General features: G+C 40.8%; 2 protein-coding genes across 6 annotated transcripts in view; one reads left to right on the top strand and one right to left on the bottom strand.

The window, feature by feature from the left end:
- The window catches only part of ap2b1 (adaptor related protein complex 2 subunit beta 1), an 82,083-nt gene extending 72,171 nt beyond the window's left edge, over positions 1 to 9,912 (bottom strand). For 3 of the 4 annotated variants that reach the window (XM_029700281.1, XM_029700283.1, XM_029700284.1), the window contains exons 1-8: positions 9,761 to 9,908; positions 9,054 to 9,108; positions 8,640 to 8,745; positions 8,193 to 8,328; positions 7,823 to 8,068; positions 7,357 to 7,547; positions 6,837 to 7,058; positions 1,398 to 1,518 (exon numbers count right to left, since the gene is read on the bottom strand). In XM_029700281.1, coding sequence (XP_029556141.1) covers positions 1,398 to 1,518; positions 6,837 to 7,058; positions 7,357 to 7,547; positions 7,823 to 8,068; positions 8,193 to 8,328; positions 8,640 to 8,745; positions 9,054 to 9,090 — 1,059 coding nt within the window. In that variant the 5' untranslated portion in view covers positions 9,091 to 9,108; positions 9,761 to 9,908. Of the gene's footprint in view, positions 1 to 1,397; positions 1,519 to 6,836; positions 7,059 to 7,356; positions 7,548 to 7,822; positions 8,069 to 8,192; positions 8,329 to 8,639; positions 8,746 to 9,053; positions 9,109 to 9,760 lie in introns of all 4 variants that reach the window. The other variant, XM_029700282.1, reaches the window with a different exon arrangement.
- A 53-nt stretch (positions 9,913 to 9,965) lies between these two features.
- pex12 (peroxisomal biogenesis factor 12) lies at positions 9,966 to 13,527 on the top strand. Of its 2 annotated transcripts, XM_029700287.1 has the most exons (4): positions 9,966 to 10,153; positions 10,262 to 10,393; positions 10,928 to 11,466; positions 11,582 to 13,527. In XM_029700287.1, exons 2-4 carry the CDS (start codon positions 10,271 to 10,273, stop codon positions 11,970 to 11,972), a joined length of 1,053 nt encoding a protein of 350 aa, XP_029556147.1. In that variant the 5' UTR covers positions 9,966 to 10,153; positions 10,262 to 10,270; the 3' UTR covers positions 11,973 to 13,527. The 2 variants fall into 2 exon arrangements, with proteins under 2 accessions (XP_029556147.1, XP_029556146.1); XM_029700286.1 differs by having other exon boundaries at positions 9,966 to 10,393.
- The last annotated feature ends 11,155 nt before the right edge of the window (positions 13,528 to 24,682 follow it).

Here is a 24,682-nt window from a genome sequence, read left to right as displayed (position 1 = left end):
CATTCAGCAAGGCACTTAACCCCCTACAAAGTAGAACCCCTGCTAAGCAACTGTATAAAACACCTGTGGTCAGCCCTCAGTGTGGAGAGCTACTGGGTGTTCAGGAATAAAAACCTACAGGAATAAAAACCTGCACAACCATTAGTTCTCCTGGAGGATGGTTGACCACCCTTGATGTAAAATATCGCAACATTACAAATAAGTTTTATGCCTTTTGAAATAATTTGCTCATTCAATATATCAAAGATCAACTGAATATTGTAGGCTACAGATCTTTTTATTCAGCTGAAGCAAGCACAAAAATGTCCATGAAATGTACCTTTTCTAGTTTAGTCATAATTATCTTAGCTACATTTGCAGGCTGACTATTATCTATTGTGTTACAATGTCCCATACATTGGATTCTCAAATCAACATGAAGAATCTTTAAAACATGTTTTGAAGCCACATAATCCAAATGAAAGGTTGCATCTAATCTTTATTCCTAAAAATAATGTTCACGATTCACAAATTATTATTTTGACTGAACCAAATCCCAACTAATACAATGGCGAAGTGAATCGTTTGTTTCGTCAAAAATAATGCTTTAAATTAATCATATGAATCGTTCAAAAAAGTAAATAAACTTTGTATGACCTTATTTGCGAGTGTCGGTGGAAAGTTTTTTGGGACATGACGAAAACATCAATACATGCTAAAAATAGCTTAACAGTTAACTAGAGGGTACAATATATATTTAGAATTGGCTACCAAGTTAATCTGTTCCCCATCATATTTTATAGGCCTACCTGCTGATGCAATGTCTGACTGTCTCTCTGTCCTTGAGCAACGGCCCACTCGTCTTGCACTATGCAGGTGCACTAGTGACATTCCGATCCTGGCTGATATGCTGATTCTATTTGATTTATAAAATATTTAACTGTGCCTAAATAAATTACATTAACAGAAAATATTCAGAATTTCCATGACTTCCAAAACATTTCAGATTTTATGACTTTCCAAAACTTTTCCAGGCCTGGAAAACACCATTTAAAAATCCCATCACTTTTTTATGAAAATACGAACCCTGGTAGGTGCCAGGCGCACTGGTTTGAGTGTGTCAAGAACTGCAACGCTGTTGGGTTTTTCACGCTCAACAGTTTCCCCAGAGTATCAAGAATGGTCCACCACCCAAAGGACATCCAGACAATTTGACACATCTGTGGGAAGCACTGGGGTCAACATTGGCCAGCATCCCTGTGGAACGCTTGACACCTTGTAGAGTCCATGCCCTGACAAATTGAGGCTGTTCTGAGGGCAAAGGGGGGTGCAACTCAATGTTAGGAAGGTGTTCCTAATGTTTTGTACACTCAGTGTAGACTTCTATTGACTGAGGTATAGGGTTCCATGAATGGTACCTGAGCTATGTTGGCCTGGGAGGCCAGGCGAATCATGATGTCCAGTTTCTCCAGTTTGACGTAGATGGGGTCATTGTACTTTACAAAGAACACCTTGATCTCCTGCTTAAGGATCTCAGGCCTAAAGAGTAGAGATGACATGTATTATAGGAACAGAACATCTATCTATCCATCTGGTCCTGATCTGAACCCACAGAGCTGAGAGAGGGGAAGGGTACATAGGAAGAGAAATTCTGTCATCTAGTGGCTAGGAAGTGAGGATGGCACCAAACTAAAACATGGTGCCAAAACATCTTAACAAAACAGTCTTATCTAACATCAAACATTCCATATCACTGAGGGATTCATTTAGAAAGGGCTAAAAACAAGGGATAATTAACTAGATTCAGCCGCGGGATGATAATTTCTTGAGTGGATGGTCAGGGGGCCAGAACATAATTACAAATCATTTCTAGACTGCAAATTGACTGCAAGAAGCCCAAACAGATATAATATTTAACTAAAACATAATAATTTCAAACCTTGCTTGCATTTGTATATGATCACATATAGTATATATCTTTGTTATTGGTGGGAATACTTTGGAACAAATTTCCAAAACTAAAATCACAGATCTGATTTGCTGGTCCTTTATGTCCAACAATTTAAAAAAATACACTTAACAAAAATAGAAAAACGCAATATGCAACAATTTCTAAGATTTTACTGAGTTACAGTTCATCTAAGGAAATCAGTCAATTAAACTAAATTCATTAGGCCCTAATCTATGAATTGCACATGACTGGGAATACAGATATGCATCTGTTGTTCACAGATACCTTAAAAAAAAAGTTAGGGGTGTGGATCAGAAAACCTGTTATGCAGCGTGACATCTCGGAATACATAAGAGTTGATCAGGCTGTTGATTGTGGCCTGTGTAATGTTGTCCCACTCCTTTTCAATGGCTGTGTGAAGTTGCTGGATACTGGCGGAAACCAATCCAGAGCATCCTAAACATGCTCAATGGGTGACATGTCTGGTGACTATTCAGGCCATGGAAGAACTGGGACATTTTCAACTTCCAGGAATTGTGTACAGATCCTTCCGACATGGGGCTGTGTATTATCATGCTGAAACATGAGGTGATGGCAACGGATGAATGGCACAACAATGGGCCTCAAGATCTCATCACGGTATCTTTGTGCATTCAAATTGCCATTGATAAAAGGCAATTGTGTTCCTTGTCCGTAGCTTATGCCTGCCCATACCATAACCCCACCGCCACCATGGGGCTCACTGTTCACAATGTTGACATCAGCAAACAAAATCTGGTTGACTCTGTTCCAGCCCTGATCCCTTGGGGGCTAGTCTAGGCTACAGAATGATTTTCAAATTGGTAGGGCTATGTTTCTCTCTTGTCCATAAAAATACTCAGATATCAGTTATATTAGCCTAAATATTAAAAATGTATATTATAGCCATATCAAGTGTAGACTATTGTTATTTCATCTTGATCATCTGGGTAAGTACATTTCCAACCTTCTCCCATTAGGCTAATTTTCGACAAAAAAGAAATGACGGGATTTCACTTAGTATCTATAGTATAGCCTGCCTTATGTTGAATGAGAAAAAAACGATGGCTGACTAGATGGGAAAGAAATCATGGGTATGCCTGTTTGGCATTTCTTCGGTTTCAGGACGAATGATAAAGGTGAGCGAGCAGACCTGACCGAAGTCACTTGCAGAATACGCAAAAAGATTATCAGGGCAAAGGATGGATAACTGGCAAACCTCTGTCAACATTTACAAGTCCATCATCCTCCTGAGTTTGCTATGGGGCAGAAAAGGTGAACATCCTGATGTTCCTTGCCAGAAACCTTTAAATAGGACTAAGACATGGTAAAAAAAAAACAACTAGACCTAATGGTTCTTCATTGCACTTTACTTAATTTTAAAATGTAGCCTATATTCAAATCCAGATTAATCTTATTCAAAAGGATAGGCAAAAATATTCTGTCAAAACTTGAAAGACTTATTTGCACTGTTAGGTTTTTTGCACTCATTTAGGTTATTTTCATACTTATTTTGTAAGTTGTATGCCTATATTTAGGATTTGTACAGTTAGACAAAAGGCATATCCTAATAGGCCTATTAGATTTTAGATGTTCATTAGATGTTCATTTGTTTTAAAGTGTAATAAAGAATATTATAAATAATCATTTGTTTTGAATATTTAGAATGTTTATAGTTCGATAGGCAAAAGGCATAGCCTAAGGATAATAGGCCTATTCGTTTTTAACCTAAGTCAATGTTCATTCAGGTATTAAAATAATAATTTGATTTAGCTGATTATTTTAGACTTTTATATAAATTCACAATTTGTAAGCTATTCAAACTAAAGTGAGGCCCACACCGACTCATCATTCATTTATTTTTTTGTTCCCTCTTATTGAAAGTGCTGCTGTGGGAGCTTATGCCCGATTGCCCGTAGCACAATTCAAAGACATTAATAAAGGCTGACAATATTAGTTTAACTTGTAAAAGCAACATTTAGCCTACTGTAACTTTTATTGAAGTAGCCTATGTGTAGGCTCTAGCCTATTATTGGCTATTTGGTTTGCAAGGAGGAAGTTTCCGACAGCACAATTTATTTGGTCTACACTTTGGTCAACTTCCTTTCGATTAGTTTATCTTGCAATTGTTTGTTCTCTCTCTCTCGTTATTACTATACTATGTTTTTATTTAGGCTATTCGCAAACAACTTTCTGAGATGGAACTCCGTTGCGCCTAAAGATTCATTTGATGGTTGATAATGAAATAGTATGCAATAAATAAGGCCAACAAGTCACATTCTATTTGAATGGGAATTGGGGAGAAAAAGTGAAATGACGATATTAAAACAATAAGCCAGACAACGGAGTGTCCGTTGCAAAATGCCCATGATCCCCCGACATTAGAGAGGGGGAAAAACATGTTAGGCCCTATCTGACATTTTGCGCTGCCTTGGTGCTCGCTGCTCTTTCTACAATCTACATTGTTCTCTTGCATTATGTTAACAGTCTAACTACAACATATGTACTTAAAATGTAGGCTATGGAACAAAGATAAATGATATAAAGAATGATAGTAAAAAGCTCTGGAGTAACTTAAATTGCATTTTAGGCACAAACGCTAACTCAGCTCGATCCTTCATCATAACAAAACCCTTTGATATTGCCAACCACTTTTTAAACTTGTTTGTTGACAAGATGAGCAAATTTAGGGAATCTTATGAGTCAGAAATTGATGTTCATATGATAAGGAAGATATACAAAACATTGCAGAGAGCATATCCAACTGACAATCTCTCAGAATTTCTTTTTTAACTATTAAAAAGAACTGATGTTGGCACAAGATGGAGGGAAAGTTGGGGCATAACTAACAAAATTACAGTTAACGAAAATTGACACTAACGTGTAGAATTTATTATACAAGAGACAACATTTACTAATTCTACAGCACAACGGCAGAGTCATGTCTTAAGTGTAAAACTAATAATGACTCAATAATCCATGCTTTCTGGGAATGCTAGAAAGTCCAGATGTTGTAGGCAGAGCTAGAAAGTCCAGATGTTGTAGGCAGAGCTAGAAAGTCCAGATGTTGTAGGCAGAGCTAGAAAGTTGGCTATCAGAAGTATTACTTTTAATCTGTCTGTCTGCATATTTCAAGTCTAATGACCTTCCACTGACCTTGAATAAAGCATGTGTGTCTATGTATGCTGACGACTCAGCAGAGTACAGGTCGGCTGAAACAGTAAAATAAATAACTGACACCCTTAACATAGCGCTCCAGTCAGTTTTACAACGGGTAACTAGCAATAGGCTGGTGCTAAATATAAAAGAAAACTCAAAGCATAATATTTTGGGAAAAATCACTTGCTCAACACTAAACCTCATCTGGATCCATTATTGAATAATGTGCCTATTGAGCAAGTTGAAGAGACTAAACTTCTGGGTGTCACCCTAGATAACAAGCTATCATGGTCAAAACATATAGACTCAATGGTTACTAAAATGGGAAGAGGTCTGTCCATGATAAGGCGTTGCTCTACTTTCTTGATATCTCAGTCAATCCGACAGGTACTTCAGGCCTTAGTTTTGTCTCACCTGGACTACTGTCCAGTTGTGTCCAGTTGTGTGGTCAGGTGTGTGGTCAGGTGTGTGGTCAGGTGTATGGTCAGGTGTGTGGTCAGGTGTGTGGTCAGGTGTATGGTCAGGTATGTGGTCAGGTGTGTGTCCAGTTGTATGGTCAGGTGTGTGTCCAGTTGTGTCCAGTTGTGTGGTCAGGTGTGTGGTCAGGTGTGTGGTCAGTTGTGTGGTCAGGTGTGTGGTCAGGTGTGTGGTCAGGTGTGTGGTCAGGTGTGTGTCCAGTTGTATGGTCAGGTGTGTGTCCAGTTGTGGTCAGGTGTGTGGTCAGGTGTGTGTCCAGTTGTGTGGTCAGGTGTGTGGTCAGGTGTGTGGTCAGGTGTGTGGTCAGGTGTGTGGTCAGGTGCGGCAAAGAAGGACATAGACAAATTGCAGTTGGTCCAAAACACAGCAGCACGTATTGCACTTAGATGTACACGGAGAGCTAATGTCAATGACATGCATGTCATTCTCTCCTGGCTCAAAGTTGAGGAGAGATTGTCTGCATCACTATTGGTCTTTGTGCGAGGTGTTGAAGGTACCAAGCTGTCTGTTCAAGCAGTTGGCACACAGTTCAGACACTCATTGGTACAACACAAGACATGCAACCAGAGGTCTCTTCACAGTCCCCAGGTCCAGAACAGAGGCTGGGAAACACACAGTATTAAACAGAGCCATGACTACATGGAACTCTCTGCCACTCCAGGTAACTCAAGCTAGCAATAAAACTAGATCTAAAAAAACAGATAAAAGAACACGGCACGACAGGGATTGTGAAGAGACACACAGACATTTCTATGCATTTTGTATTGTATTTGCATTGCATTATGTATGTGATACGTGGTTGGGATATGACTGTGACATGGTTGTCTCGTCTGGCTATCTTAAGATGAATGCATTAGCTGTGGGTTGCTCTGGATGGGAGCATCTGCTGAATGGCTAAATTGTCATGTAAATGTAGTGCTATGTATGTATATTATGTATTAGATTTTTTTGTGTTGTTTCCTGTTTGGACCCCAGGAAGAGTAACTGTTGCCTCGGCAGCAGCTAATTAGGGATCCTAATAAATACTAAATATGGCAAATAGGGAATGGGCCATTGGGCATGTCGCCCTGCCATGTGCTCGCTGCACTGTTGTGTGCTGCCAGACTCCGGCGGTGCAGTCAAGTTCAAATATGCTACAACATCACGATGTCGTCACCATAGACAATGGCTGTCAAACACTGTCGATAGACAATGCAATCATAAAATCGCCCAGCCCTACAATAAAGTATTTATCAGCAAGTTGCCCCCTGACCTTTTCTGGACGATGAGGTTGATATTCCTGAGGGCCACATACTGGACCTCTGGCTCCCCAGAGAGAAGGGTGACCAGTGGGGGGGACAACTTCTTCAGCAGGGTGTTGTAGTAGTCCAACTCCTTGGGCAGCAGTTCCAGGAACTTCATCAGCACCTTGACAGCCGACAGCACCACCGCCGAGTTGGCGTGGGAGAGACGGGGCGTGACCCGCTCGCAGATGCTGGGAGAGAAAGAGGAGGACAGACATGTTTATTACAAAGTCATTCAAAGTTGACAACACCAAAATAGGTGAATGTATGCACAAACGCAGCAGCTGGTAAAGTTTTAGTCCACAGGAATTATTGTGGAGATTTATCACAACGCCCAGCAACTAACATTCAAAAGTTCTCACATAAATTTTTTTTTTTTTAATGTGTATTGCAAATATGTTACTCTGACAACTAAGTCAGCTTTAAGTTTAGTTTCTATAAAAAAAAACTGAAAATCCTAAAAGTCTTCAGAATGATAACAGAACGTACCTCTGGGCCTCGCGCTCATCTTTGGGGTTGTAGTTGGACAGGCAGTCCAGGATGAAGATCTGGCCCCACTCTGTGCACTCGTTGAGGGCTGTCAGCAGCTTGTTGATGTTCTGTGGGTTGAGGTCCAGCAGGTTGCTGTTGGGGTGGGACTCACTAATCTCAGACAGAGCTGCCACCGCGTTGGCCACCACCTGGAGGTTCAGACACAATGGCCAGTGATTAGGAAAACATGATGTACTCTGTCTTGTCTTGTCTAGCATGGTAGTGCAAAGCCTTTCATAGAGGAAAAAGTATGAATCATGACTAACTCTGTTGAAACAGGTCTTGGAAAAACACCCTTACAGGCTGTTTTTAAATTACCCCAGGCCCCAGAAGGAAGTGTATAAGTAAAACAAAGTCTGAAAATTTCACCTGACATGTACATAGTCTGGGCTGTGCCTAGGGTCCTAGTGCCAGCCAAACCTACCATAGGGTTGGAGTCGGCAATGAGATCCCTGAGGGAGTCCAGGAAACCCTGGTCCTCCACCATCTGGGCGTTGATGTCGTGGAGCTTTGCCACGCACACTGCTGCTGTCTTTCTCACGTATGGGTCCTCGTCCTTCAGACACTTCCTCAGCGGCTCACACAGGTACTCTGTAATCTTGTCCACGCGGATGCAGCCCATGGTGCGCACGGCCAGGGCCCGGATCAGGGGGTTAGGGTCCTCACAGTCCTGAGGGAGAGAGAGGTAAGATATCTATGGGTAGGGAAGTGCAGTATTGTAATGGCTGGGCTGTGTAATATGTTAAAAGCCAATGTAAATGGAAAACCATGTATAAAAAAATAAAAGGCCTTGCCTTGACAAAGCTGTTGACAGCCATGATGGCCATGTCGGGCTGGCTCTTGGCGTAGTTCATCAGGTACAGGTAGACCAGCTTTTTCAGCTCCAGGTTGTCAGTCTGCATGCAGTTCACCACATCTGGGAAGAGGGAGCTAAAGGACAGAGGGATAGGACATCACCAATGTTTGCTCATCACTATAACTCACAATATTTTGACAGGGAGGCAATTATAACTCTACATATCAAGTCAGAACATTTTTCATTCAAATATTTTGATCTCTCTTTAATAATAGAGATTATCAGAGATAACTTGCTAACTATAGACAAGTAGGCAGTCTCTTTTATGTTAAAGTAAAAGTATTTGCTGAACAATGTTTGGAGAGCAGAAGTCATTAGGCAATGTCAGTGGGATGTATAGGTCAACACACAGAACTGTCAAAGGATGTAATCAGGTGTACTGTACCTGACATCCTTGCCCACAGTCATAGCCGCAATGACCTTCTTCACTGCCTCCTTCCTCTTCTCTTTCTTCTCATTGTTCAGCTCTGCCTTCAGCTCAAAGATCTCCCCTGTAACAGGATACATGCAATGTTAGTGACAGTCCAGTGTGAAAACAGAATGATGCTCTCATGCAGCAACACTGGTAGAGCTGTCAGTTCAGTTGTCAATTTTATCATGAACAGTTCAGCCTTTAGTGGTAATTTTATACATTCTGTGTCTGTGAGGAGATGAGAGTAGGAGACAATCTATTTCCCTCAAGAGTTATGTTGCACTGTTTAATATTATCCACACCAACCTAATGATAGTTGTGCACTCTTGATCAAGGGGGTGATGTGTCATTGAAGAAGACAATACCAAGAATCGTTTTAAGACTCACCTTTTTTATTTGTTGTAAAATATTTTGAGTCAGTCATTGTAGATGTTCTTCAAATCTGTTACAGGGAATTATCCAGCATTAGAGGACACAGGACAGGACACATAACAGGCCTAAGTGATGTAGTGGTAAAAAAAAAAAAAATACTGAAAGTTTTTCTTTTTACTCAAACCACCTGCGGACTGGATTGGACCCCTACGCGTGTTTGACGTGACACCCCTGGCCTAGAGGCTACCACGACACATTGCTAATAATTATAGTTATATATAATCTTGGCTTCTAAATATGTTTTATACAGTTGAATGAGACATTACAACCAAAGCACAAATATTACAGCATTCAATGACAGACAACAGCTGGATGTCACGACAGCAGACATCAGCATCACTTTCACCGGCTAACGTTAGCTACCTATCTAGTTAGGAAGGCAGTTTACTGCCTTTTATAATACAGAGAAAAAAACAGGTTGGTCAATAGACTAGCTATTATAAATGCAACAAGCTTAAACTAACAACAGAGCCAAGTTGACCCCATTATCTTAACACCAGTAGAGGAGGGAAAATATCTGTCATACTAAGCTATATCATTAGCTGGCTAGGGATGTGAGGCCTCAGTACTTTCAGATAGCTAGTTAGCATTAACGTAAAGCCCATTGAATTGAATTGAATTAACGTAAAAAAAATCTAAATTACAAATGGAAAGGTACAGACTTGTTTTTAGGTCATTTCAATAAGAAAATACGTCGCTAGGGTGAGTGACGTTATTCCACAATTTGAAAGATGTTTTTCCTCCTTGATTACCGCAAAGGGATAGCTAGCCGTGGAAAGACAGCACTCCCGAAAAACAAAATGAGTGAAAGGCGTCGGAGCCAGAAAGGCGTAACACCGGAGTTCATTTCCACCGGAAATAGCCGGACTATCTTTACAGAGGAGAAAGGAGTAGTTCAAAGAAACACGAAAACCAGAATACCAGCTTGTAACGTTTGATTTAAATAAATGAGGGTAGCTAGGTATGCGTCTTTATGATTAGTCTGTCCCATTTTCATCAGTGGAAATTGATGTAGGTAGCTATTTATATTTGTTGAACTTGTGGAGTATAAAGTGGTAAGTGGTATTACTAAGCAAGCAAGCTAACTAACTTCACTCGCAGTCTCTGTAGCCAACTTGGCTAGCTATTTAGGTAATTGAGCCTTTTGCCAAACTTGTTTGAAGTCACCAGCCATGGCAGAACATGGTGCACATTTGACAACTGCAGCTGCAGATGACAGACCGTCGATATTCGAGGTCTTGGCACAGGACTCCCTGATGGGTGCAGTCAGACCCGCCTTGCGACACGCAGTGAAGGTTCGACAACATTTTCTCACCAATGTCATTTTTGCTACATCTGCAGACACCTGATGTGTATTTATTATGCCGAGTCTGTTGCATAACGTTTCGTTTTGCAACAGAATCAATTTACTCCAAACGGTAAACATTTCGCAACAAAACGTGTTTCTATTGGACAAATTCAGGTAGCACCTTCCCCGTTTCGTTCTTAAACGGTTAACTATTTCCGAAGTAATACGTAATAAATACACTCCAGGAAGAAACTATATAAACCATGTTTATCCAACAACGGTTGATTTGAAACGGCTGGAACAAAATCCTGCACACATGCTCATATATTTGTGCAGGAGAACGCTGGCCAATCAAGGTATCCGTCTAGACTACATAAATAGCATTATTATGTTGGATCACTTGATGTGTTAAATAGTTTGTATTAGACCTTGTATGGCCTTTTTAGTATGTGGTGTCTATATACTGACTTTGCTGCACTGACATTGTTGTGTGATTCAAGTTTGATATAATGCAACTTCCTTCTCTCAACAATTACCTCAGGTTCTGGCTGAGTCTAACCCCTCTCGCTACGGATTCCTTTGGCGGAGATTTGACGAGATTCACGGTGTTCTCGATGTATTGCTTCAGCACCATTTTCTGTCACGGACTAGCGCCTCATTCTCTGAGAACTTTTACAGCCTAAAGCGCGTGGCTGCTTCTGGTCGTGAGCGGCCAGCTCACCTGGGTCTGCGTGGGAAACACCACTGGTGCTCGCTGATCCTGCTTGCTCTCGTTCCTTACTTGAGGGCCAAGCTGGAACAGGTACTGGCCAAGCAGAGGGATGAGGACGATTTTTCCATCCGCCTGCCACAGACGCCCTTGCAGAGGATGTACAGGGCCTTCCTGGCAGCCTACCCCTATGTCAGCATGGGCTGGGACAGCTGGGTGTTCTGCCAGCAGCTGTTGTATGTGTTTGGCCGAGCCAAGACCCACTCACCATTTCTGTGGCTGGCAGGTGTCAGGCTGGCTCACCTCACAGGACATGACATCACAAATATGGACCTCAAACCAGCCTCGCCTTCCACGGCCATCGGCTCAAGGTAAGAATGAAATTGGGATATCCTGTCTCAAGGGACCCTGAGTTCAGAGTTTAATCACTTTTAAAAGCATTTAGCCTATAAGCATACTTCCCTCTAAGTTGTTATTTCTTCCCAGTGTTGGTGAGAGGCTGCGGAGGCTGACGTCGACAGTGGTGGGGGGTGTGGCTCTGTCCCTCTCCACTAGTCTTTCCATGGGAGTGTTTTTCCTGCAGTTCCTCGAGTGGTGGTACTCCTCAGAGAACCAGAGCACCATTAAGACCCTGACCTCCCTCCCCACACCACCCCCTCCCATCCACCTCCAGAACCAACAACAACTGACCAGACACAGCAAAGCATGTCCACTCTGCTGCAAGGTCCGCACCAATGATACCGTCCTCTCCACCTCTGGTTTTGTCTTCTGTTACCGCTGTATTTATGTCTACATCAAAGCCAACCAGAGGTGTCCAATGACTGGGTACCCCACTGAACTTCAGCATCTCATCAAGATTTACTCACCAGAGAGCTAGAGAGAATCTTATTTCCATTCCAATGAAGGACTTGGACAATCTTGTCACAATGACAATTTATACTGTAATTTATTTGTTAGTTGACTATATCCCTTATGACCATTTGTAAATAATTTAAAGCACTAACATATCCCTAGCCGTCATAATAGTTTAAATGCCCAGTGCAGATATTTTTCTCAATATCAACTCCTTTTCTCTATATTTACAACTTAGGTCAGCTATGCTGGCCAATGGAGTCCCTTGGCTGCCGAAACATCCAATGATGGGATTTATCAATAAATTATGTGGGCTCCCGAAAGGACTGATCTCTATAATATTTAATATATAAACAACTTTTGGAAAGCTCATTCTGAGCTAGCCATTAAAGTATAGTCCACAGATCGAATTGAATCTGAACTATGCTTTAACTGGAACAGAATATGGAAAAATATTACCTTGGCGTCCTGTAATCTGAACCATCAATTTATACATTTTAAGTTTGTTCACACACTGTATTTAACACCAACTGTTCGTGTGTCCCCTAAATCAGGTAGATGCATTTCTTCATATGATGTGGGAGTTAAGTTAAATACTTCTGGGGGAAAGTTACTAAATTAATTTTTAAGTGCATGAATTTAAATATTCAATGCTTTCCATCCATGTTAACAATGATAGCCCCTTGAATCTCTCAATCAGAGAAGATTACTGCTGGCAGGCAGCACTGCTGCAAAACCTTTTTTTTTCTCTAACATGGCAACAACCATTTGACCGTTTGAATACTAATTTAACCAGTGAATACAGTTCCTATTATAACAGAATTATTGACAGCGAGAATGAATTGTGCTAGTCAAGGCACAATTGAGGCCTGGACATATATACTGAACAAAAATATAAACACAATGTGTAAAGTGTTGGTCCCATGGTTCATGAGCTGAAACAAAAGATCCCAGAAAGTTTTCATATGCACAAAAAGCTTATTTCTCTCAAATTTGGTGGACAAATTTGCTTACATCCCTGTTAGTGAGTGTTTCTCCTTTGCCAAGATAATCCATCCACCTGACAGGTGTTGTATATGAAGTTGATAAAACAACATAAACACATATATCTTGTGTTGGGGACATTAAAAGGCCGCTTTAAAATGTACAGTTTTGCAACACAAAATAATGCCATAGATGTCTCAAGTTTTGAGGGAACGTGCAATTGGTGTGGTGACTGCAGAAATGTCCACCAGAGCTGTTGCCAGAGAATTGAATGTAAATTTTTCTACCATAAGCTGCCTCCAACATAATTTTTGAGAGTTTGGCAGTGCATCCAATAGGCTTGGGCTATACAGGGGTATTTGGAAATAGCCTCGGGATGGTTTTCAGTACTGCCAATAACGTTGACACTATTTTAAGTTGTTCAATATATGTTAAATTTGTAACTACTTTAAGTAAAAATGTGCAGTCAACTTGTAAAATAATGTGACAGGTGAAATGAACGCGATCTGCTTTATTTCCTAATTGTTTTTTGCTTCGAGTGATCACGGACGTGCAGCTATAGTTTTCCAACACAGAAAATAAATTAGTGCAACACATTTGGCAGAAAATAGATTCATTTTCATCAGATGACAACAGAAGTAGAAAGCTATTTGGCTGGCAGCCACACAAGTAAATTAGCTTACAATGAAAAAGCAAGGTCTTTTTTGAAAAAATGATGCATGGCCATCATATTTCCAATGTTTAATCATAGAAAGAATGTAGCCAGCTACATTTCCTAATGTTTTGCTTAAAGTTAATCTTGCATTTTGCCTGAGAAAAGTAGGCTAGCTACACTGAGAAAAGTAGCTACACATTGTCAGAGTGCTGTCTGTTGATTGAATGCCCGTTCGTGAATTCTCATCCAAGTGGAGAAGTGCAACTGAAGCACAAAATGAGTCTGATGCAGAAATTACAATAAGAAGCATTTTAGATCTGCATTTACAAAATGCAGTAAGAGACTTCTTGTGCATTTTATATTTTTTCCTGTGTGAAAAATGAAGAATTCTGCGTTAACGTGACCCCTAAGTTTAACTTGCTAGTTATCTAAGTAAATTACTCAATAAGGTGACGGGGCATCATATTGTGTAAGCTTTATGTCGTGCTTTAGAAGTCAAAGCCCTTTGGATGAGTTATCGGTACACCTGCCACTGCTATCTTTTGATTTCCATGGGTTTTTGGCCCATCTGCTCCTCCCCAATCTTCTTCAAGCACAGCAGGCAGGCCCGTTGCCCTAGCGAATCCAGACTCGACACAGGTGTAGGCATGCTGCTTCAGAGCCAGTACCTTTCTTCCTTCACAAGTATACCTCAAAACTTTCTTTTTCACAATGTATCTCGTTCACATTCGCTTGTAAATGTCCAAACTCACCAAAAATGACATTCGGTAGCTCCTAATGATATACAGTATATCACAAAAGTGAGTACACCCCTCACATTTTTGTAAATATTTGAGTATATCTTTTCATGTGACAACACTGAAGAAATGACACTTTGCTACAATGTAAAGTAGTGAGTGTACAGCTTGTATAACAGTGTAAATTTGCTGTCCCCTCAAAATAACACACAGCCATTAATGTCTAAACTGCTGGCAACAAAAGTGAGTACACCCCTAAGTGAAAATGTCCAAATTGGGCCCAATTAGCCATTTTCCCTCCCTGGTGTCATGTGACTTATTAGTGTTACAAGGTCTCAGGTGTGAATGGGGAGCAAGTGTGTTAAATTTGGTGTAATCGCTCTCACACTCCCTCATACTGACTGGTCACTAGAAGTTCAACATGGCACCTCATGGCAAAGAACTCTCTGAGGATCTGAAAAAAATTATTGTTGCTCTACATAAAGATGGCCTGGGCTATAAGAAGATTGCCAAGACCCTGAAACTGAGCTGCAGCACGGTGGCCAAGACCATACAGTGGTTTAACAGGACAGGTTCCACTCAGAACAGGCCTCGCCATGGTCGACCAAAGAAGTTGAGTGCACGTGCACAGGTTGTCTTTGGGAAATAGACGTATGAGTGCTGCCAGCATTGCTGCAGAGGTTGAAGGGGTGGGGGGTCAGCCTGTCAGTGCTCAGACATATGCCGCACACTGCATCAAATTGGGCTGCATGGCTGTTGTCCCAGAAGGAAGCCTCTTCTAAAGATGATGCACAAGAAAGCCCACAAACAGTTTGCTGAAGACAAGCAGACTAAGGACATGGATTACTGGAACCCTGTCCTGTGGTCTGATGAGACCAAGATAAACTTATTTGGTTCAGATGGTGTCAAGCGTGTGTGGCGGCAACCAGGTGAGGAGTACAAAGACAAGTGTGTCTTGCCTACAGTCAAGCATGGTGGTGAGAGTGTCATGGTCTGGGGCTGCATGAGTGCTGCCAGCACTGGGGAGCTACAGTTCATTGAGGGAACCATGAATGCCAACATGTACTGTGACATACTGAAGCAGAGCATGATCCCCTCCCTTCTGAGACTGGGCCGCAGGGCAGTATTCCAACATGATAACGACCCCAAACACACCTCCAAGACGACCACTGCCTTGCTAAAGAAGCTGAGGGTAAAGGTGATGGACTGGCCAAGCATGTCTCCAGACCTAAACCCTATTGAGCATCTGTGGGGCATCCTCAAACGGAAGATGGTGGAGTGCAAGGTCTCTAACATCCACCAGCTCCGTGATGTCGTCATGGAGGAGTGGAAGAGGACTCCAGTGGCAACCTGTGAAGCTCTGGTGAACTCCATGCCCAAGAGGGTTAAGTCAGTGCTGGAAAATGATGGTGGCCACACAAAATATTGACACTTTGGGCCCAATTTGGATATTTTCACTTAGGGGTGAAAATTTTCACTTGTATAACAGTGTAAATTTGCTGTCCCCTCAAAATAACTCAACACACAGCCATTAATGTCTAAACCGCTGGCAACAAAAGTGAGTTCACTTTTGTTGCCAGCGGTTTAGACATTAATGGCTGTGTGTTGAGTTATTTTGAGGGGACAGCAAATTTACACTGTTATACAAGTTCTACACTCACTACTTTACATTGTAGCAAAGTGTCATTTCTTCAATGTTGTCACATGAAAAGATATACTCAAATATTTACAAAAATGTGAGGGGTGTACTCACTTTTGTGATATACTGTATGTATAACTTTATGAGCTGGATTGCCTGTCTTTGCAATTAGTTAATTTTCATTTGCACTTTTTAGCATATTTAGCTAGCAGCCTCCATGGAAATTCTCTATTACTTGTGCTAATTTTGTTAGAATTCTGACAAGACGCCCTATGATCTTTTTAGCGTTTTTAATTTTGGCGGTACAGTATCTGTATTCCCAGTCATAGATTACGGCCTAATGAATTTTTCAATTGACTGATTTCCTCATATGAACTGTAACTTAGTCAAATCTTTGACATTTTTGCATGTTCTTCATTTCGTTAGCATAGGTTCAGAAGATGATTCTATATGCCTGTTGGTTTTCTCATTAGGATAAACCAGGAACTTGATTGCGGACATTACTGTAAAATAGACACATTTTACAAGATAAATATCTAACCACTTGTCCATTGTTGAAGCAAGACCTACTGGCAGCTTTGTCAAAAATAAAAAACACCCAGTTTGTCTCCTCCCCATTGCTACTTCAAAGACTTTGTAATAAACTACAAGAAATAGTGGGTTGGAGCATTGTCCTTCCTGTAGAAAGAAAAAAGTAACTTGATTAGCTAGGTAATCCATGTGTGCTTGGGGTGTTCTATTGGCTATCATTTGAGGCAAATAATTACTTGACAAACTAGTGCAATGATTAAACAGCTGTAAATGTTTAATTTAACAAGCCAGGAGTGGACAATCACAATCCCTATTGTAGCATCATTTTAAGGAGAATGTAGCCCATCACACAGATTATCCATTATATTGACCAGATACTCAAGTGGCCTCTATTAAAATAAATGTCTTCAAAAATGGAAGGCAGTCGGGAGGAGGCAAGATCAGGTGAGACCATTCTAGCCAATGAGAGAGCAGATACGTGTGTGAACAACTGTATAAAGTGTTTTTAAAGTTGTCAGGATGTCATGTGCCCTACTTATATCAGTATACTTGTAACAACTTAAACATTACGAAATGTCTATTCCAGCAAATAAGCCATACATTTTTTTGTTAAGTAAATTCAACACTCATTGACCTCCAAACAAACTCCTCACATGGTGAGTGGGGAAAAAACACTACCAGCTGGAGAAGGCAGATTTTGGGCCTAGTTATCCCTCTCGCTTCACCACTTTCTCAGCCCATTTGTTTTATAACACCTACTCATTCCAAGGTTTTTCTTAATTTTTTTTACTATTTTCTACATTGTAGAATAATAGTGCAGACATCAAAACTATGAAATAACACATATGTAATCATGTAGTAACCAAAAAAGTGGTTAACAAATCAATCTATTTTATATTTCAGATTCTTCAAATAGCCACCCTTTGCCTCGATGACAGCTTTGCACACTCTTGGCATTCTCTCAACCAGCTTCACCTGGAATGCTTTTCCAACAGTCTTGAAGGAGTTCCCACATATGCTGAGCATTTGTTGCCTGCTTTTCCTTCACTCTGCAGTCCGACTCATCCCAAACCATCTGAATTTGGTTGAGGTCAGGGGATTGTGGAGGCCAGGTCATCTGATGCAGCCCTCCATCACTCTCCTTGGTAAAATAGCCCTTACACAGCCTTGAGGTGTGTTGGGTCATTGTCCTGTTGAAAAACAAATGATAGTCCCACTAATCCCAAACTAGATGGGATGGCATATCGCTGCAGAATGCTGTGGTAGTCATGCTGGTTAAGTGTGCCTTGAATTCTAAATAAATCACAGTGTCACCAGCAAAGCACCATCACACCTCCTCCTCCATGCTTCACGGTGGGAAATACACATGCAGTGATCATCCTTTCACCCACACCGCGTCTCACAAAGACACGGCGGTTGGAACCAAAAATCTCTAATTTGGACTCTAGACCAAAGGACAAATTTCCACTGGTCTAATGTCCATTGCTCGTGTTTCTTGGCCCAAGCAAGTCTCTTCTTATTGGTGTCCTTTAGTAGTGGTTTCTTTGCAGCAATTCGACCATGAAGGCCTGATTCACGGTCTCCTCTGAACAGTTGATGCTGAAATGTCACTGTTACTTTAACTCTAATGAACTTATCATCTGCAGTAGAGGTAACTCTGGGTCTTCCATTCCTGTAGCGGTCCTCATGAGAACCAGTTTCATCATAGCGCTTGATGGTTTTTGCAACTGCACTTAAATAAACTTTTGAAGTTCTTGAAATGTTCCAGATTTGACTGACCTTCATGTTCTAAAGTAATGATGGACGGTCATTTCTCTTTGCTTATTTGAGCTGTTCTTTCCATAATATGGACTTGGTCTTTTACCAAGTAGGACTATCTTCTGTATACCCCCCTACCTTGTCACAACATAACTGATTGGCTCAAACGCATTAAGAAGGAAAGAAATTCCACAAATTAACTTTTAAGGCGGCACACCCGTTAATTGAAATGCATTCCAGGTGACTACCTCATGAAGCTAGTTGAGAGAATGCCAAGAGTGTGCAAAGCTGTCAAGGCAAAGGGCGGCTATTTGCAGAATCTCAAATATAAAATATATTTAGATTTGTTTAACACTTTTTGGGGTACTACATGATTCCATGTGTTATTTCATAGTTTTGATGTCTTCACTATTATTCTACAATGTAGAAAATAGTACAAATAAAGAAAAACCCTTGAATGAGTAGGTGTTCTAAAACTTTTGACCAGTAGTGTATATCACAGGTGTGTACCATCTGGCCCTCTTGAGACATGCAAGTGTTACGCTTAGTAAATGAGCAGTCCATGTATCAGATGGGCATGGCCTGTCTTAACTTGAAGGATCTGGGAATTGGCTCATCTGTATAACTTGTAAACTAGTGCTGTGTTTACACAGGCAGCCAATTCAAATATATTGCCAATTATTTGGATATCTGATACCTCTGATTTTTTTCCTCAATGTGTAAACAGCAACAAAAAAAAGCACATAACATCTGATCTTTTGACTACCAATTTATACCGCCTTGACTGTGAGAATTGGGCTGCTTGTGTAAACAGCCCTCCATATGTGGATCTGAATCCTGATCCTCCGTGCGCTACTTCAAGGAATACATCAGTGTGAATGCGCAAATCTGGGTCACAGGTAAAACAGTGTGGACAGAAAAGAAAATTAGATTTCGGTTCTTATGGTGGCTGTGTAAACATAGCCTAGGTCTTCACAAGATATAATAAGCTCATAATACAGACAAGTAAGCAGACTAAACTAAGATGTCTTTATTTCACATGTTAATTGATAAGATTGAAGAATTGCAGACACCTGACATACAAGACAAATTTTATAGTATCAACCCAGAGACATTCAACACAAACTTCAGGGCTACAAGTGCACTTTTGTCTTTTCCCACCACAGTGAAAAAAGGAGATTCTTGGTCAGAAAACATTCCAACAAAAATATTATCTTAATTTCTAACAATTTTTTCCTTCAAGCAGAGACATAAATCGTATTTATTTAAGAGAATGGAACGGTTGACTATTTACATCCCTCATACATTGCTTACCACTCAAACCAACCAATAAAGCTTGAAGACTTCAAATATTCAATAAGTTTTGAGCAATACCTGGTTCATTGCATATACAATATATTTAGCAACCCTCATTTTAATCCTAGTCGACACTGTTCCATCAAAAGTCATGGTGAAAATAACAGTATGCACCCTCTCTGCTGCAAGAATCCTATAGTAAATATGTTCATACACAAGTATAAAAATGTCACTCTTTGGAATAGAACAGAAGCAAGCACTGTGCTATTCTTGGCACATAAAACATGTAAAACAGGTAATTCCATATGTTTTGAGCGTGCCAATGTCATAGTAAAGAAAATATAATGGATATAAAAGTGGATAGGAATTTCATGTAGCAATTCAATTTGTAAATGTTTATGCTGTCTCGTTTTATAAGCCAATGTGAGTTCACTAAACTATACTTTGCTGAGCATATGAATTGTAACTACAATATTAAATTTGCTATGTGGGCAGGTAGTATTTTATTTTAACATTCATCTCTCTCTGTGGGTCTAACCCCAACAAGTTCTGTAAAACGGTTAAAGACCTGGAGAATAAACCCTCCTCCTCACAGCTGGTCCATGTCCCTTAATGTTGATGATGTGGTTGTTACTGTAATGAAGCACATGGCTGAGCTCTTTAATCACCACTTCATTAAGTCAGGATTCCTATTTGACTCAGCTATGCCTCTTTGCCCGGCCAACATTTCCTCATCTCCCACCCCTTCTAATGTGACTATCCCCAATGCTTCTCCCTCTTTTTCCCCTGCCCCGCTACAAAGTTTCTCCTTGCAGGCAGTCACCGAGTCCGAGGTGCTAAAGGACCTCCTGAAACTTGACCCCAAAAAAACATCTGGGTCAGATGGTTTAGACCCTTTTTTCTTCAAGGCTGTTGCCCCTATCATCGCCAAGCCTATCTCCAACCTTTTTAACCCGTCTCTCCTTTCTGGGAAGGTAGCCATGGTTCGTACTTTATTTAAAAGGGGAAAATGAAGCTGATCCTAACTGTTATAGGCCTATTTCTATTTTGCCCCGTTTATCAAAAGTGTTGGAAAAACGTGTCAATAATCAACTGACTGGCTTTCTTGATGTCTATAGTATTCTCTCTGGTATGCAATCTGGCTTCCGCTCAGGTTATGGATGTGTCACTGCAACCTTAAAGGTCCTCAATGTCGTCACCATTGCCCTTGATTGTAAGAAATGTTCTGCTGCTATTTTTATTGACTTGGCCAAAGCTTTTGATATGGTAGACCATTCCATTGTTGTGGACCGGCTAAGGAGTATTTGTGTCTTTGGTCTATGTTTGCCAACAACAAAGCTTTCTTAGTGTCCAACAAGCTTTCTCTACCCTTAACCTTGTTCTGAACACCTCCAAAACAAAGGTCATGTGGTTTGATAAGAAGAATGCCCCTCTCCCCACAGATGTGATTATTACCTCTGAAGGTTTAGAGCTTGAGGTAGTCACCTCATACAAGTACTTGGGAGTATGGCTAGACGGTACACTGTCCTTCTCTTAGTACATATCAAACTGCAGGCTAAAGTTACATCTAGACTTGGTTTCCTGTATCGTTATCGCTCCTCTTTCACCCCAACTGCCAAACTATCCCTGATTCAGATGACCATCCAAGCCACGCTAGATTACAGAGACATAATTTATAGATTGGCAAGTAAGGGTGCTCTCGAGCGGCTAGATGTTCTTTACCATTTGGCCATCAGATTTGCCACCAATGCTCCTTATAGGACACATCACTGCACTCTATACTCCTCTGTAAACTGGTCATCTCTGTATACCCGTCGCAAGACCCACTGGTTGATCCTTATTTATAAAACCCTCTTAGGCCTCACTCCCCCCTATCTGAGATATCTACTGCAGCCCTCATCCTCCACATACAACACCCGTTCTGCCAGTCACATTCTGTTAAAGGTCCCCAAAGTGCACACATCTCTGAGTCGCTCCTCTTTTCAGTTCGCTGCAGCCATCGAATGGAACAAGCAGCAACAAAACACTCAAACTGGACAGTTTTATCTCACTCTCTTCATTCAAAGACTCAATCATGGACACTCTTGTTGACAGTTGTGGCTGTTTTGTGTGATGTATTGTTGTCTCTACATTCTTGCCCTTTGTGCCGTTGTCTGTGCCCAATAATGTCTTTACCATGTTTTGTGCTTCTACCATGTGTTGCTACAATGCTGAGTTGTCATCTGTTGCTGCCTTGCAATGTTGTTATCTTAGGTCTCTCTTTATGTAGTGTTGTCTCGTCATGATGTGTTTTGTCCTATATATATATATATATGACAAAACACTGCGGGGATGGGATAAAATTTTTTATATATATATATATATATATTTTTTTTTTATCCCATCCCCGCAGGAGGCCTTTTGGTAGGCCGTCATTGTAAATAAGAATTTGTTCTTAACGGACTTGCCTAGTTAAAAAATAAATAAAACTAACTTAACTCATGAGATTACAAGTCTTAACGCTGAGGCACTATCTTTGACACCATAGAGTAGCCTAAGAACTGATGTACAGTTTATAGGCCTGGGTGTGCTTTCTTTAAAATACAAATTATAATGCAGATTAAATTAACACTCTCCCCAAAGCATGTCTGCACACACAGCATGTGTGCTCCTATTACTGTCACCTACGGCGATACACGCCCCTCCGTATGTATTTGGACAGTGAAGCTAACATTTAAAATTTGGCTCTATACTCCAGCATTTTGGATTTGAGATCAAATGTTTAATGTGAGGCGACAGCACAGAAATGACCCTTAAATAAAAGGTGAATCTTCATACAAGTTTTACTGTTTAGAAATAAATGAAAGCACTTGATGTATCTAGTCTCCGCATTTGAAGAAGTCCTAAGTATATTAGACAAATTCACTTAGTGTATTAAAGTAGTCAGAGGTTTAGTATTTGGTCCTATAATCCTAGCACACAATGACTACATCAAGTTTGTGATTCGTTTTGTGTGTGTTGTGGGTTGTTTTGCCCAATAGAAAGAAATTCAAGTCATCATTCAGTTCCTAAATGAGTAGATACAGTAAGATGTTTTTGAACAAATCTATATTAATCCTGATAATGCCATGATTAAGAATCGTGAATAATGACAAGTGAAATACCGTTCAGAGGCTACAACAAAACATGCTAACATGTATGGTCATCATTATGATCCGTATCATAGTAGCATCCACGTTAATGTAAGTGTTCAGAAACACCTACTGTTATTTTCAATAAAAAAGGTCACTCCAAAATGAAAATACATTATTCAGTTCCTATTGGGCAAAACATAATCGAAAACACAACTAAAACAAACTACAAATGTATCCAACAAGTTTGTAGCCACAAGTGTGATGGTATCATTGAGTGTAGGAATATGGGACCAAATACTAAAGTTTTTAATACACTAAGTGAATTTGTCCAAATACTTGACTTTTTCAAATGGGGGGGAATAGATACCGTGCTTTCATTTCTAAAACAGTAAAAACGAAATGAAAATACCCTCAAATAAAAGGTGACATTCTGTAGTCTCATGAAACATTTGATCTCAAATCCAAAATGCTGGAGAATAGAGCCCCCCATCCCAAATAAGATTCTTCAAATATTCTTTCAAATAGACTGAACAAAAATATAAACGCAACATGTTAAGTGTTGGTCCCATGTCTCATGAGCTGAAATTAAAGATCCCAGAACTCTTCCATACAACACAAAAAAAAATCTCAAATTTCGTGCACAAATTTGTTAACATCCCTGTTGGTAAGCATTTCTCCTTTGCCAAATTAATCCAGCCACCTGACAGGTGTGGCATGTCAAGAAGCATATTAAACAGCACGGTCATTACACAGGTGCACCTTGTGCTGGGGACAATAAAAGGCCATTCTAAAATGTGCGGTTTTGTCATACAACACAATTCCACAGATGTCTCAAGTTGAGGGAGCATGCAATTGGCATGCTGACTGCAAGAACCACCAGAGCTGTTGCCAGAAAATGTAATGTTCATTTCCCTACAATAAGCCGCCTCCAACGTAGTTTAAGAGAATTTGGCAGTACATTCAACCAGCCTCACAAACGCAGAACACGTGTAACCACGCCAGCCCAGGACCTCCAAATCTGTCTTCTTCACCTGCGGGATCGTCTGAGACCAGCCACCCGGACAGCTGCACAACCGAAGAATTTCTGCACAAACTGTCAGAAACCGTCTCTGGGAAGATCATCTGCGTGTTCGTCGTCCTCACCAGAGTCTTGACCTGACTGCAGTTCTGCGTCGTAACCGACTTTAGTGAGCAAATGCTCACTTCCATTGGCCACTGGTACACTGGAGAAGTGTGCTCTTCACGGATGAATCCTGGTTTCAACTTTACCGGGCAGATGGCAGACAGTGTATGGCATCATGTGGGCAAGCGCTTTGCTTATGTCAACGTAGTGAACAGAGCCCCATGGTGGCGGTGGGGTTATGGTATGGGCAGGCATAAGCTACGGACGTCAAACACAACTGCATTTTATCAATGGCAATTTCAATGCACAGAGATCCTGAGGCCCATTGTCTTGCCATTCATTCACCGCCATCACCTCATGTTTCAGCATGATAATGCATGGCTCCATGCCACACGGACCTGTGCACAATTCCTGGAAGCTGAAAATGTCCCAGCTCTTCCTTGGCCTACATACTCAGACGTGTCACCCATTGAGCATGTTCGGGATGCTATGGATCGACGTATAAGTGTTCCAGTTCCTGCCAATATCCAGCAACTTCACACAGCCATTGAAGAGTGAGAAAACATTACACAGGCAACAATCAACAACCCGATCAACTCTATGCATATATGTGACCAACAGATGCATCTCCGTATTCCCAGTCATGTGAAATCCATAGATTTGGGCCTAATTCATTTATTTCAATTGACTGATTTCCTTTTATGAATTGTAACTGAAATTGTTGCATGTTGTGTTTATATTTTTTGTTCAGTGTACATTACACACTGTTTGGTGCAGCATGAACACCTTCAAAAATAAATGGACTATTGTTTCCACCTGCATCTGCTTACAACTCTGGTCTCAGTGTTGATCACAGCCTGACAACAATAACAGCCTTGTGAGAACAAGGTAAGCACATG

Source organism: Salmo trutta, chromosome 19 (genome assembly GCF_901001165.1).
Source record: "Salmo trutta chromosome 19, fSalTru1.1, whole genome shotgun sequence".
Taxonomy (NCBI): Eukaryota; Metazoa; Chordata; class Actinopteri; order Salmoniformes; family Salmonidae; genus Salmo; species Salmo trutta.
The sequence above is the reverse complement of the archived record's forward strand: the minus strand, read 5'-3'. Positions and strand labels throughout refer to the sequence as shown.

Excerpts from the sequence above, each read along its gene's own strand:
- pex12 (XM_029700287.1), top strand. The coding sequence starts at position 10,271 with ATGGCAGAACATGGTGCACATTTGACAACTGCAGCTGCAGATGACAGA. Across the intron at positions 10,394-10,927 it reads CCTTGCGACACGCAGTGAAG|GTTCTGGCTGAGTCTAACCC; the intron begins GTTCGACAACAT and ends CAATTACCTCAG. Across the intron at positions 11,467-11,581 it reads TCCACGGCCATCGGCTCAAG|TGTTGGTGAGAGGCTGCGGA; the intron begins GTAAGAATGAAA and ends ATTTCTTCCCAG.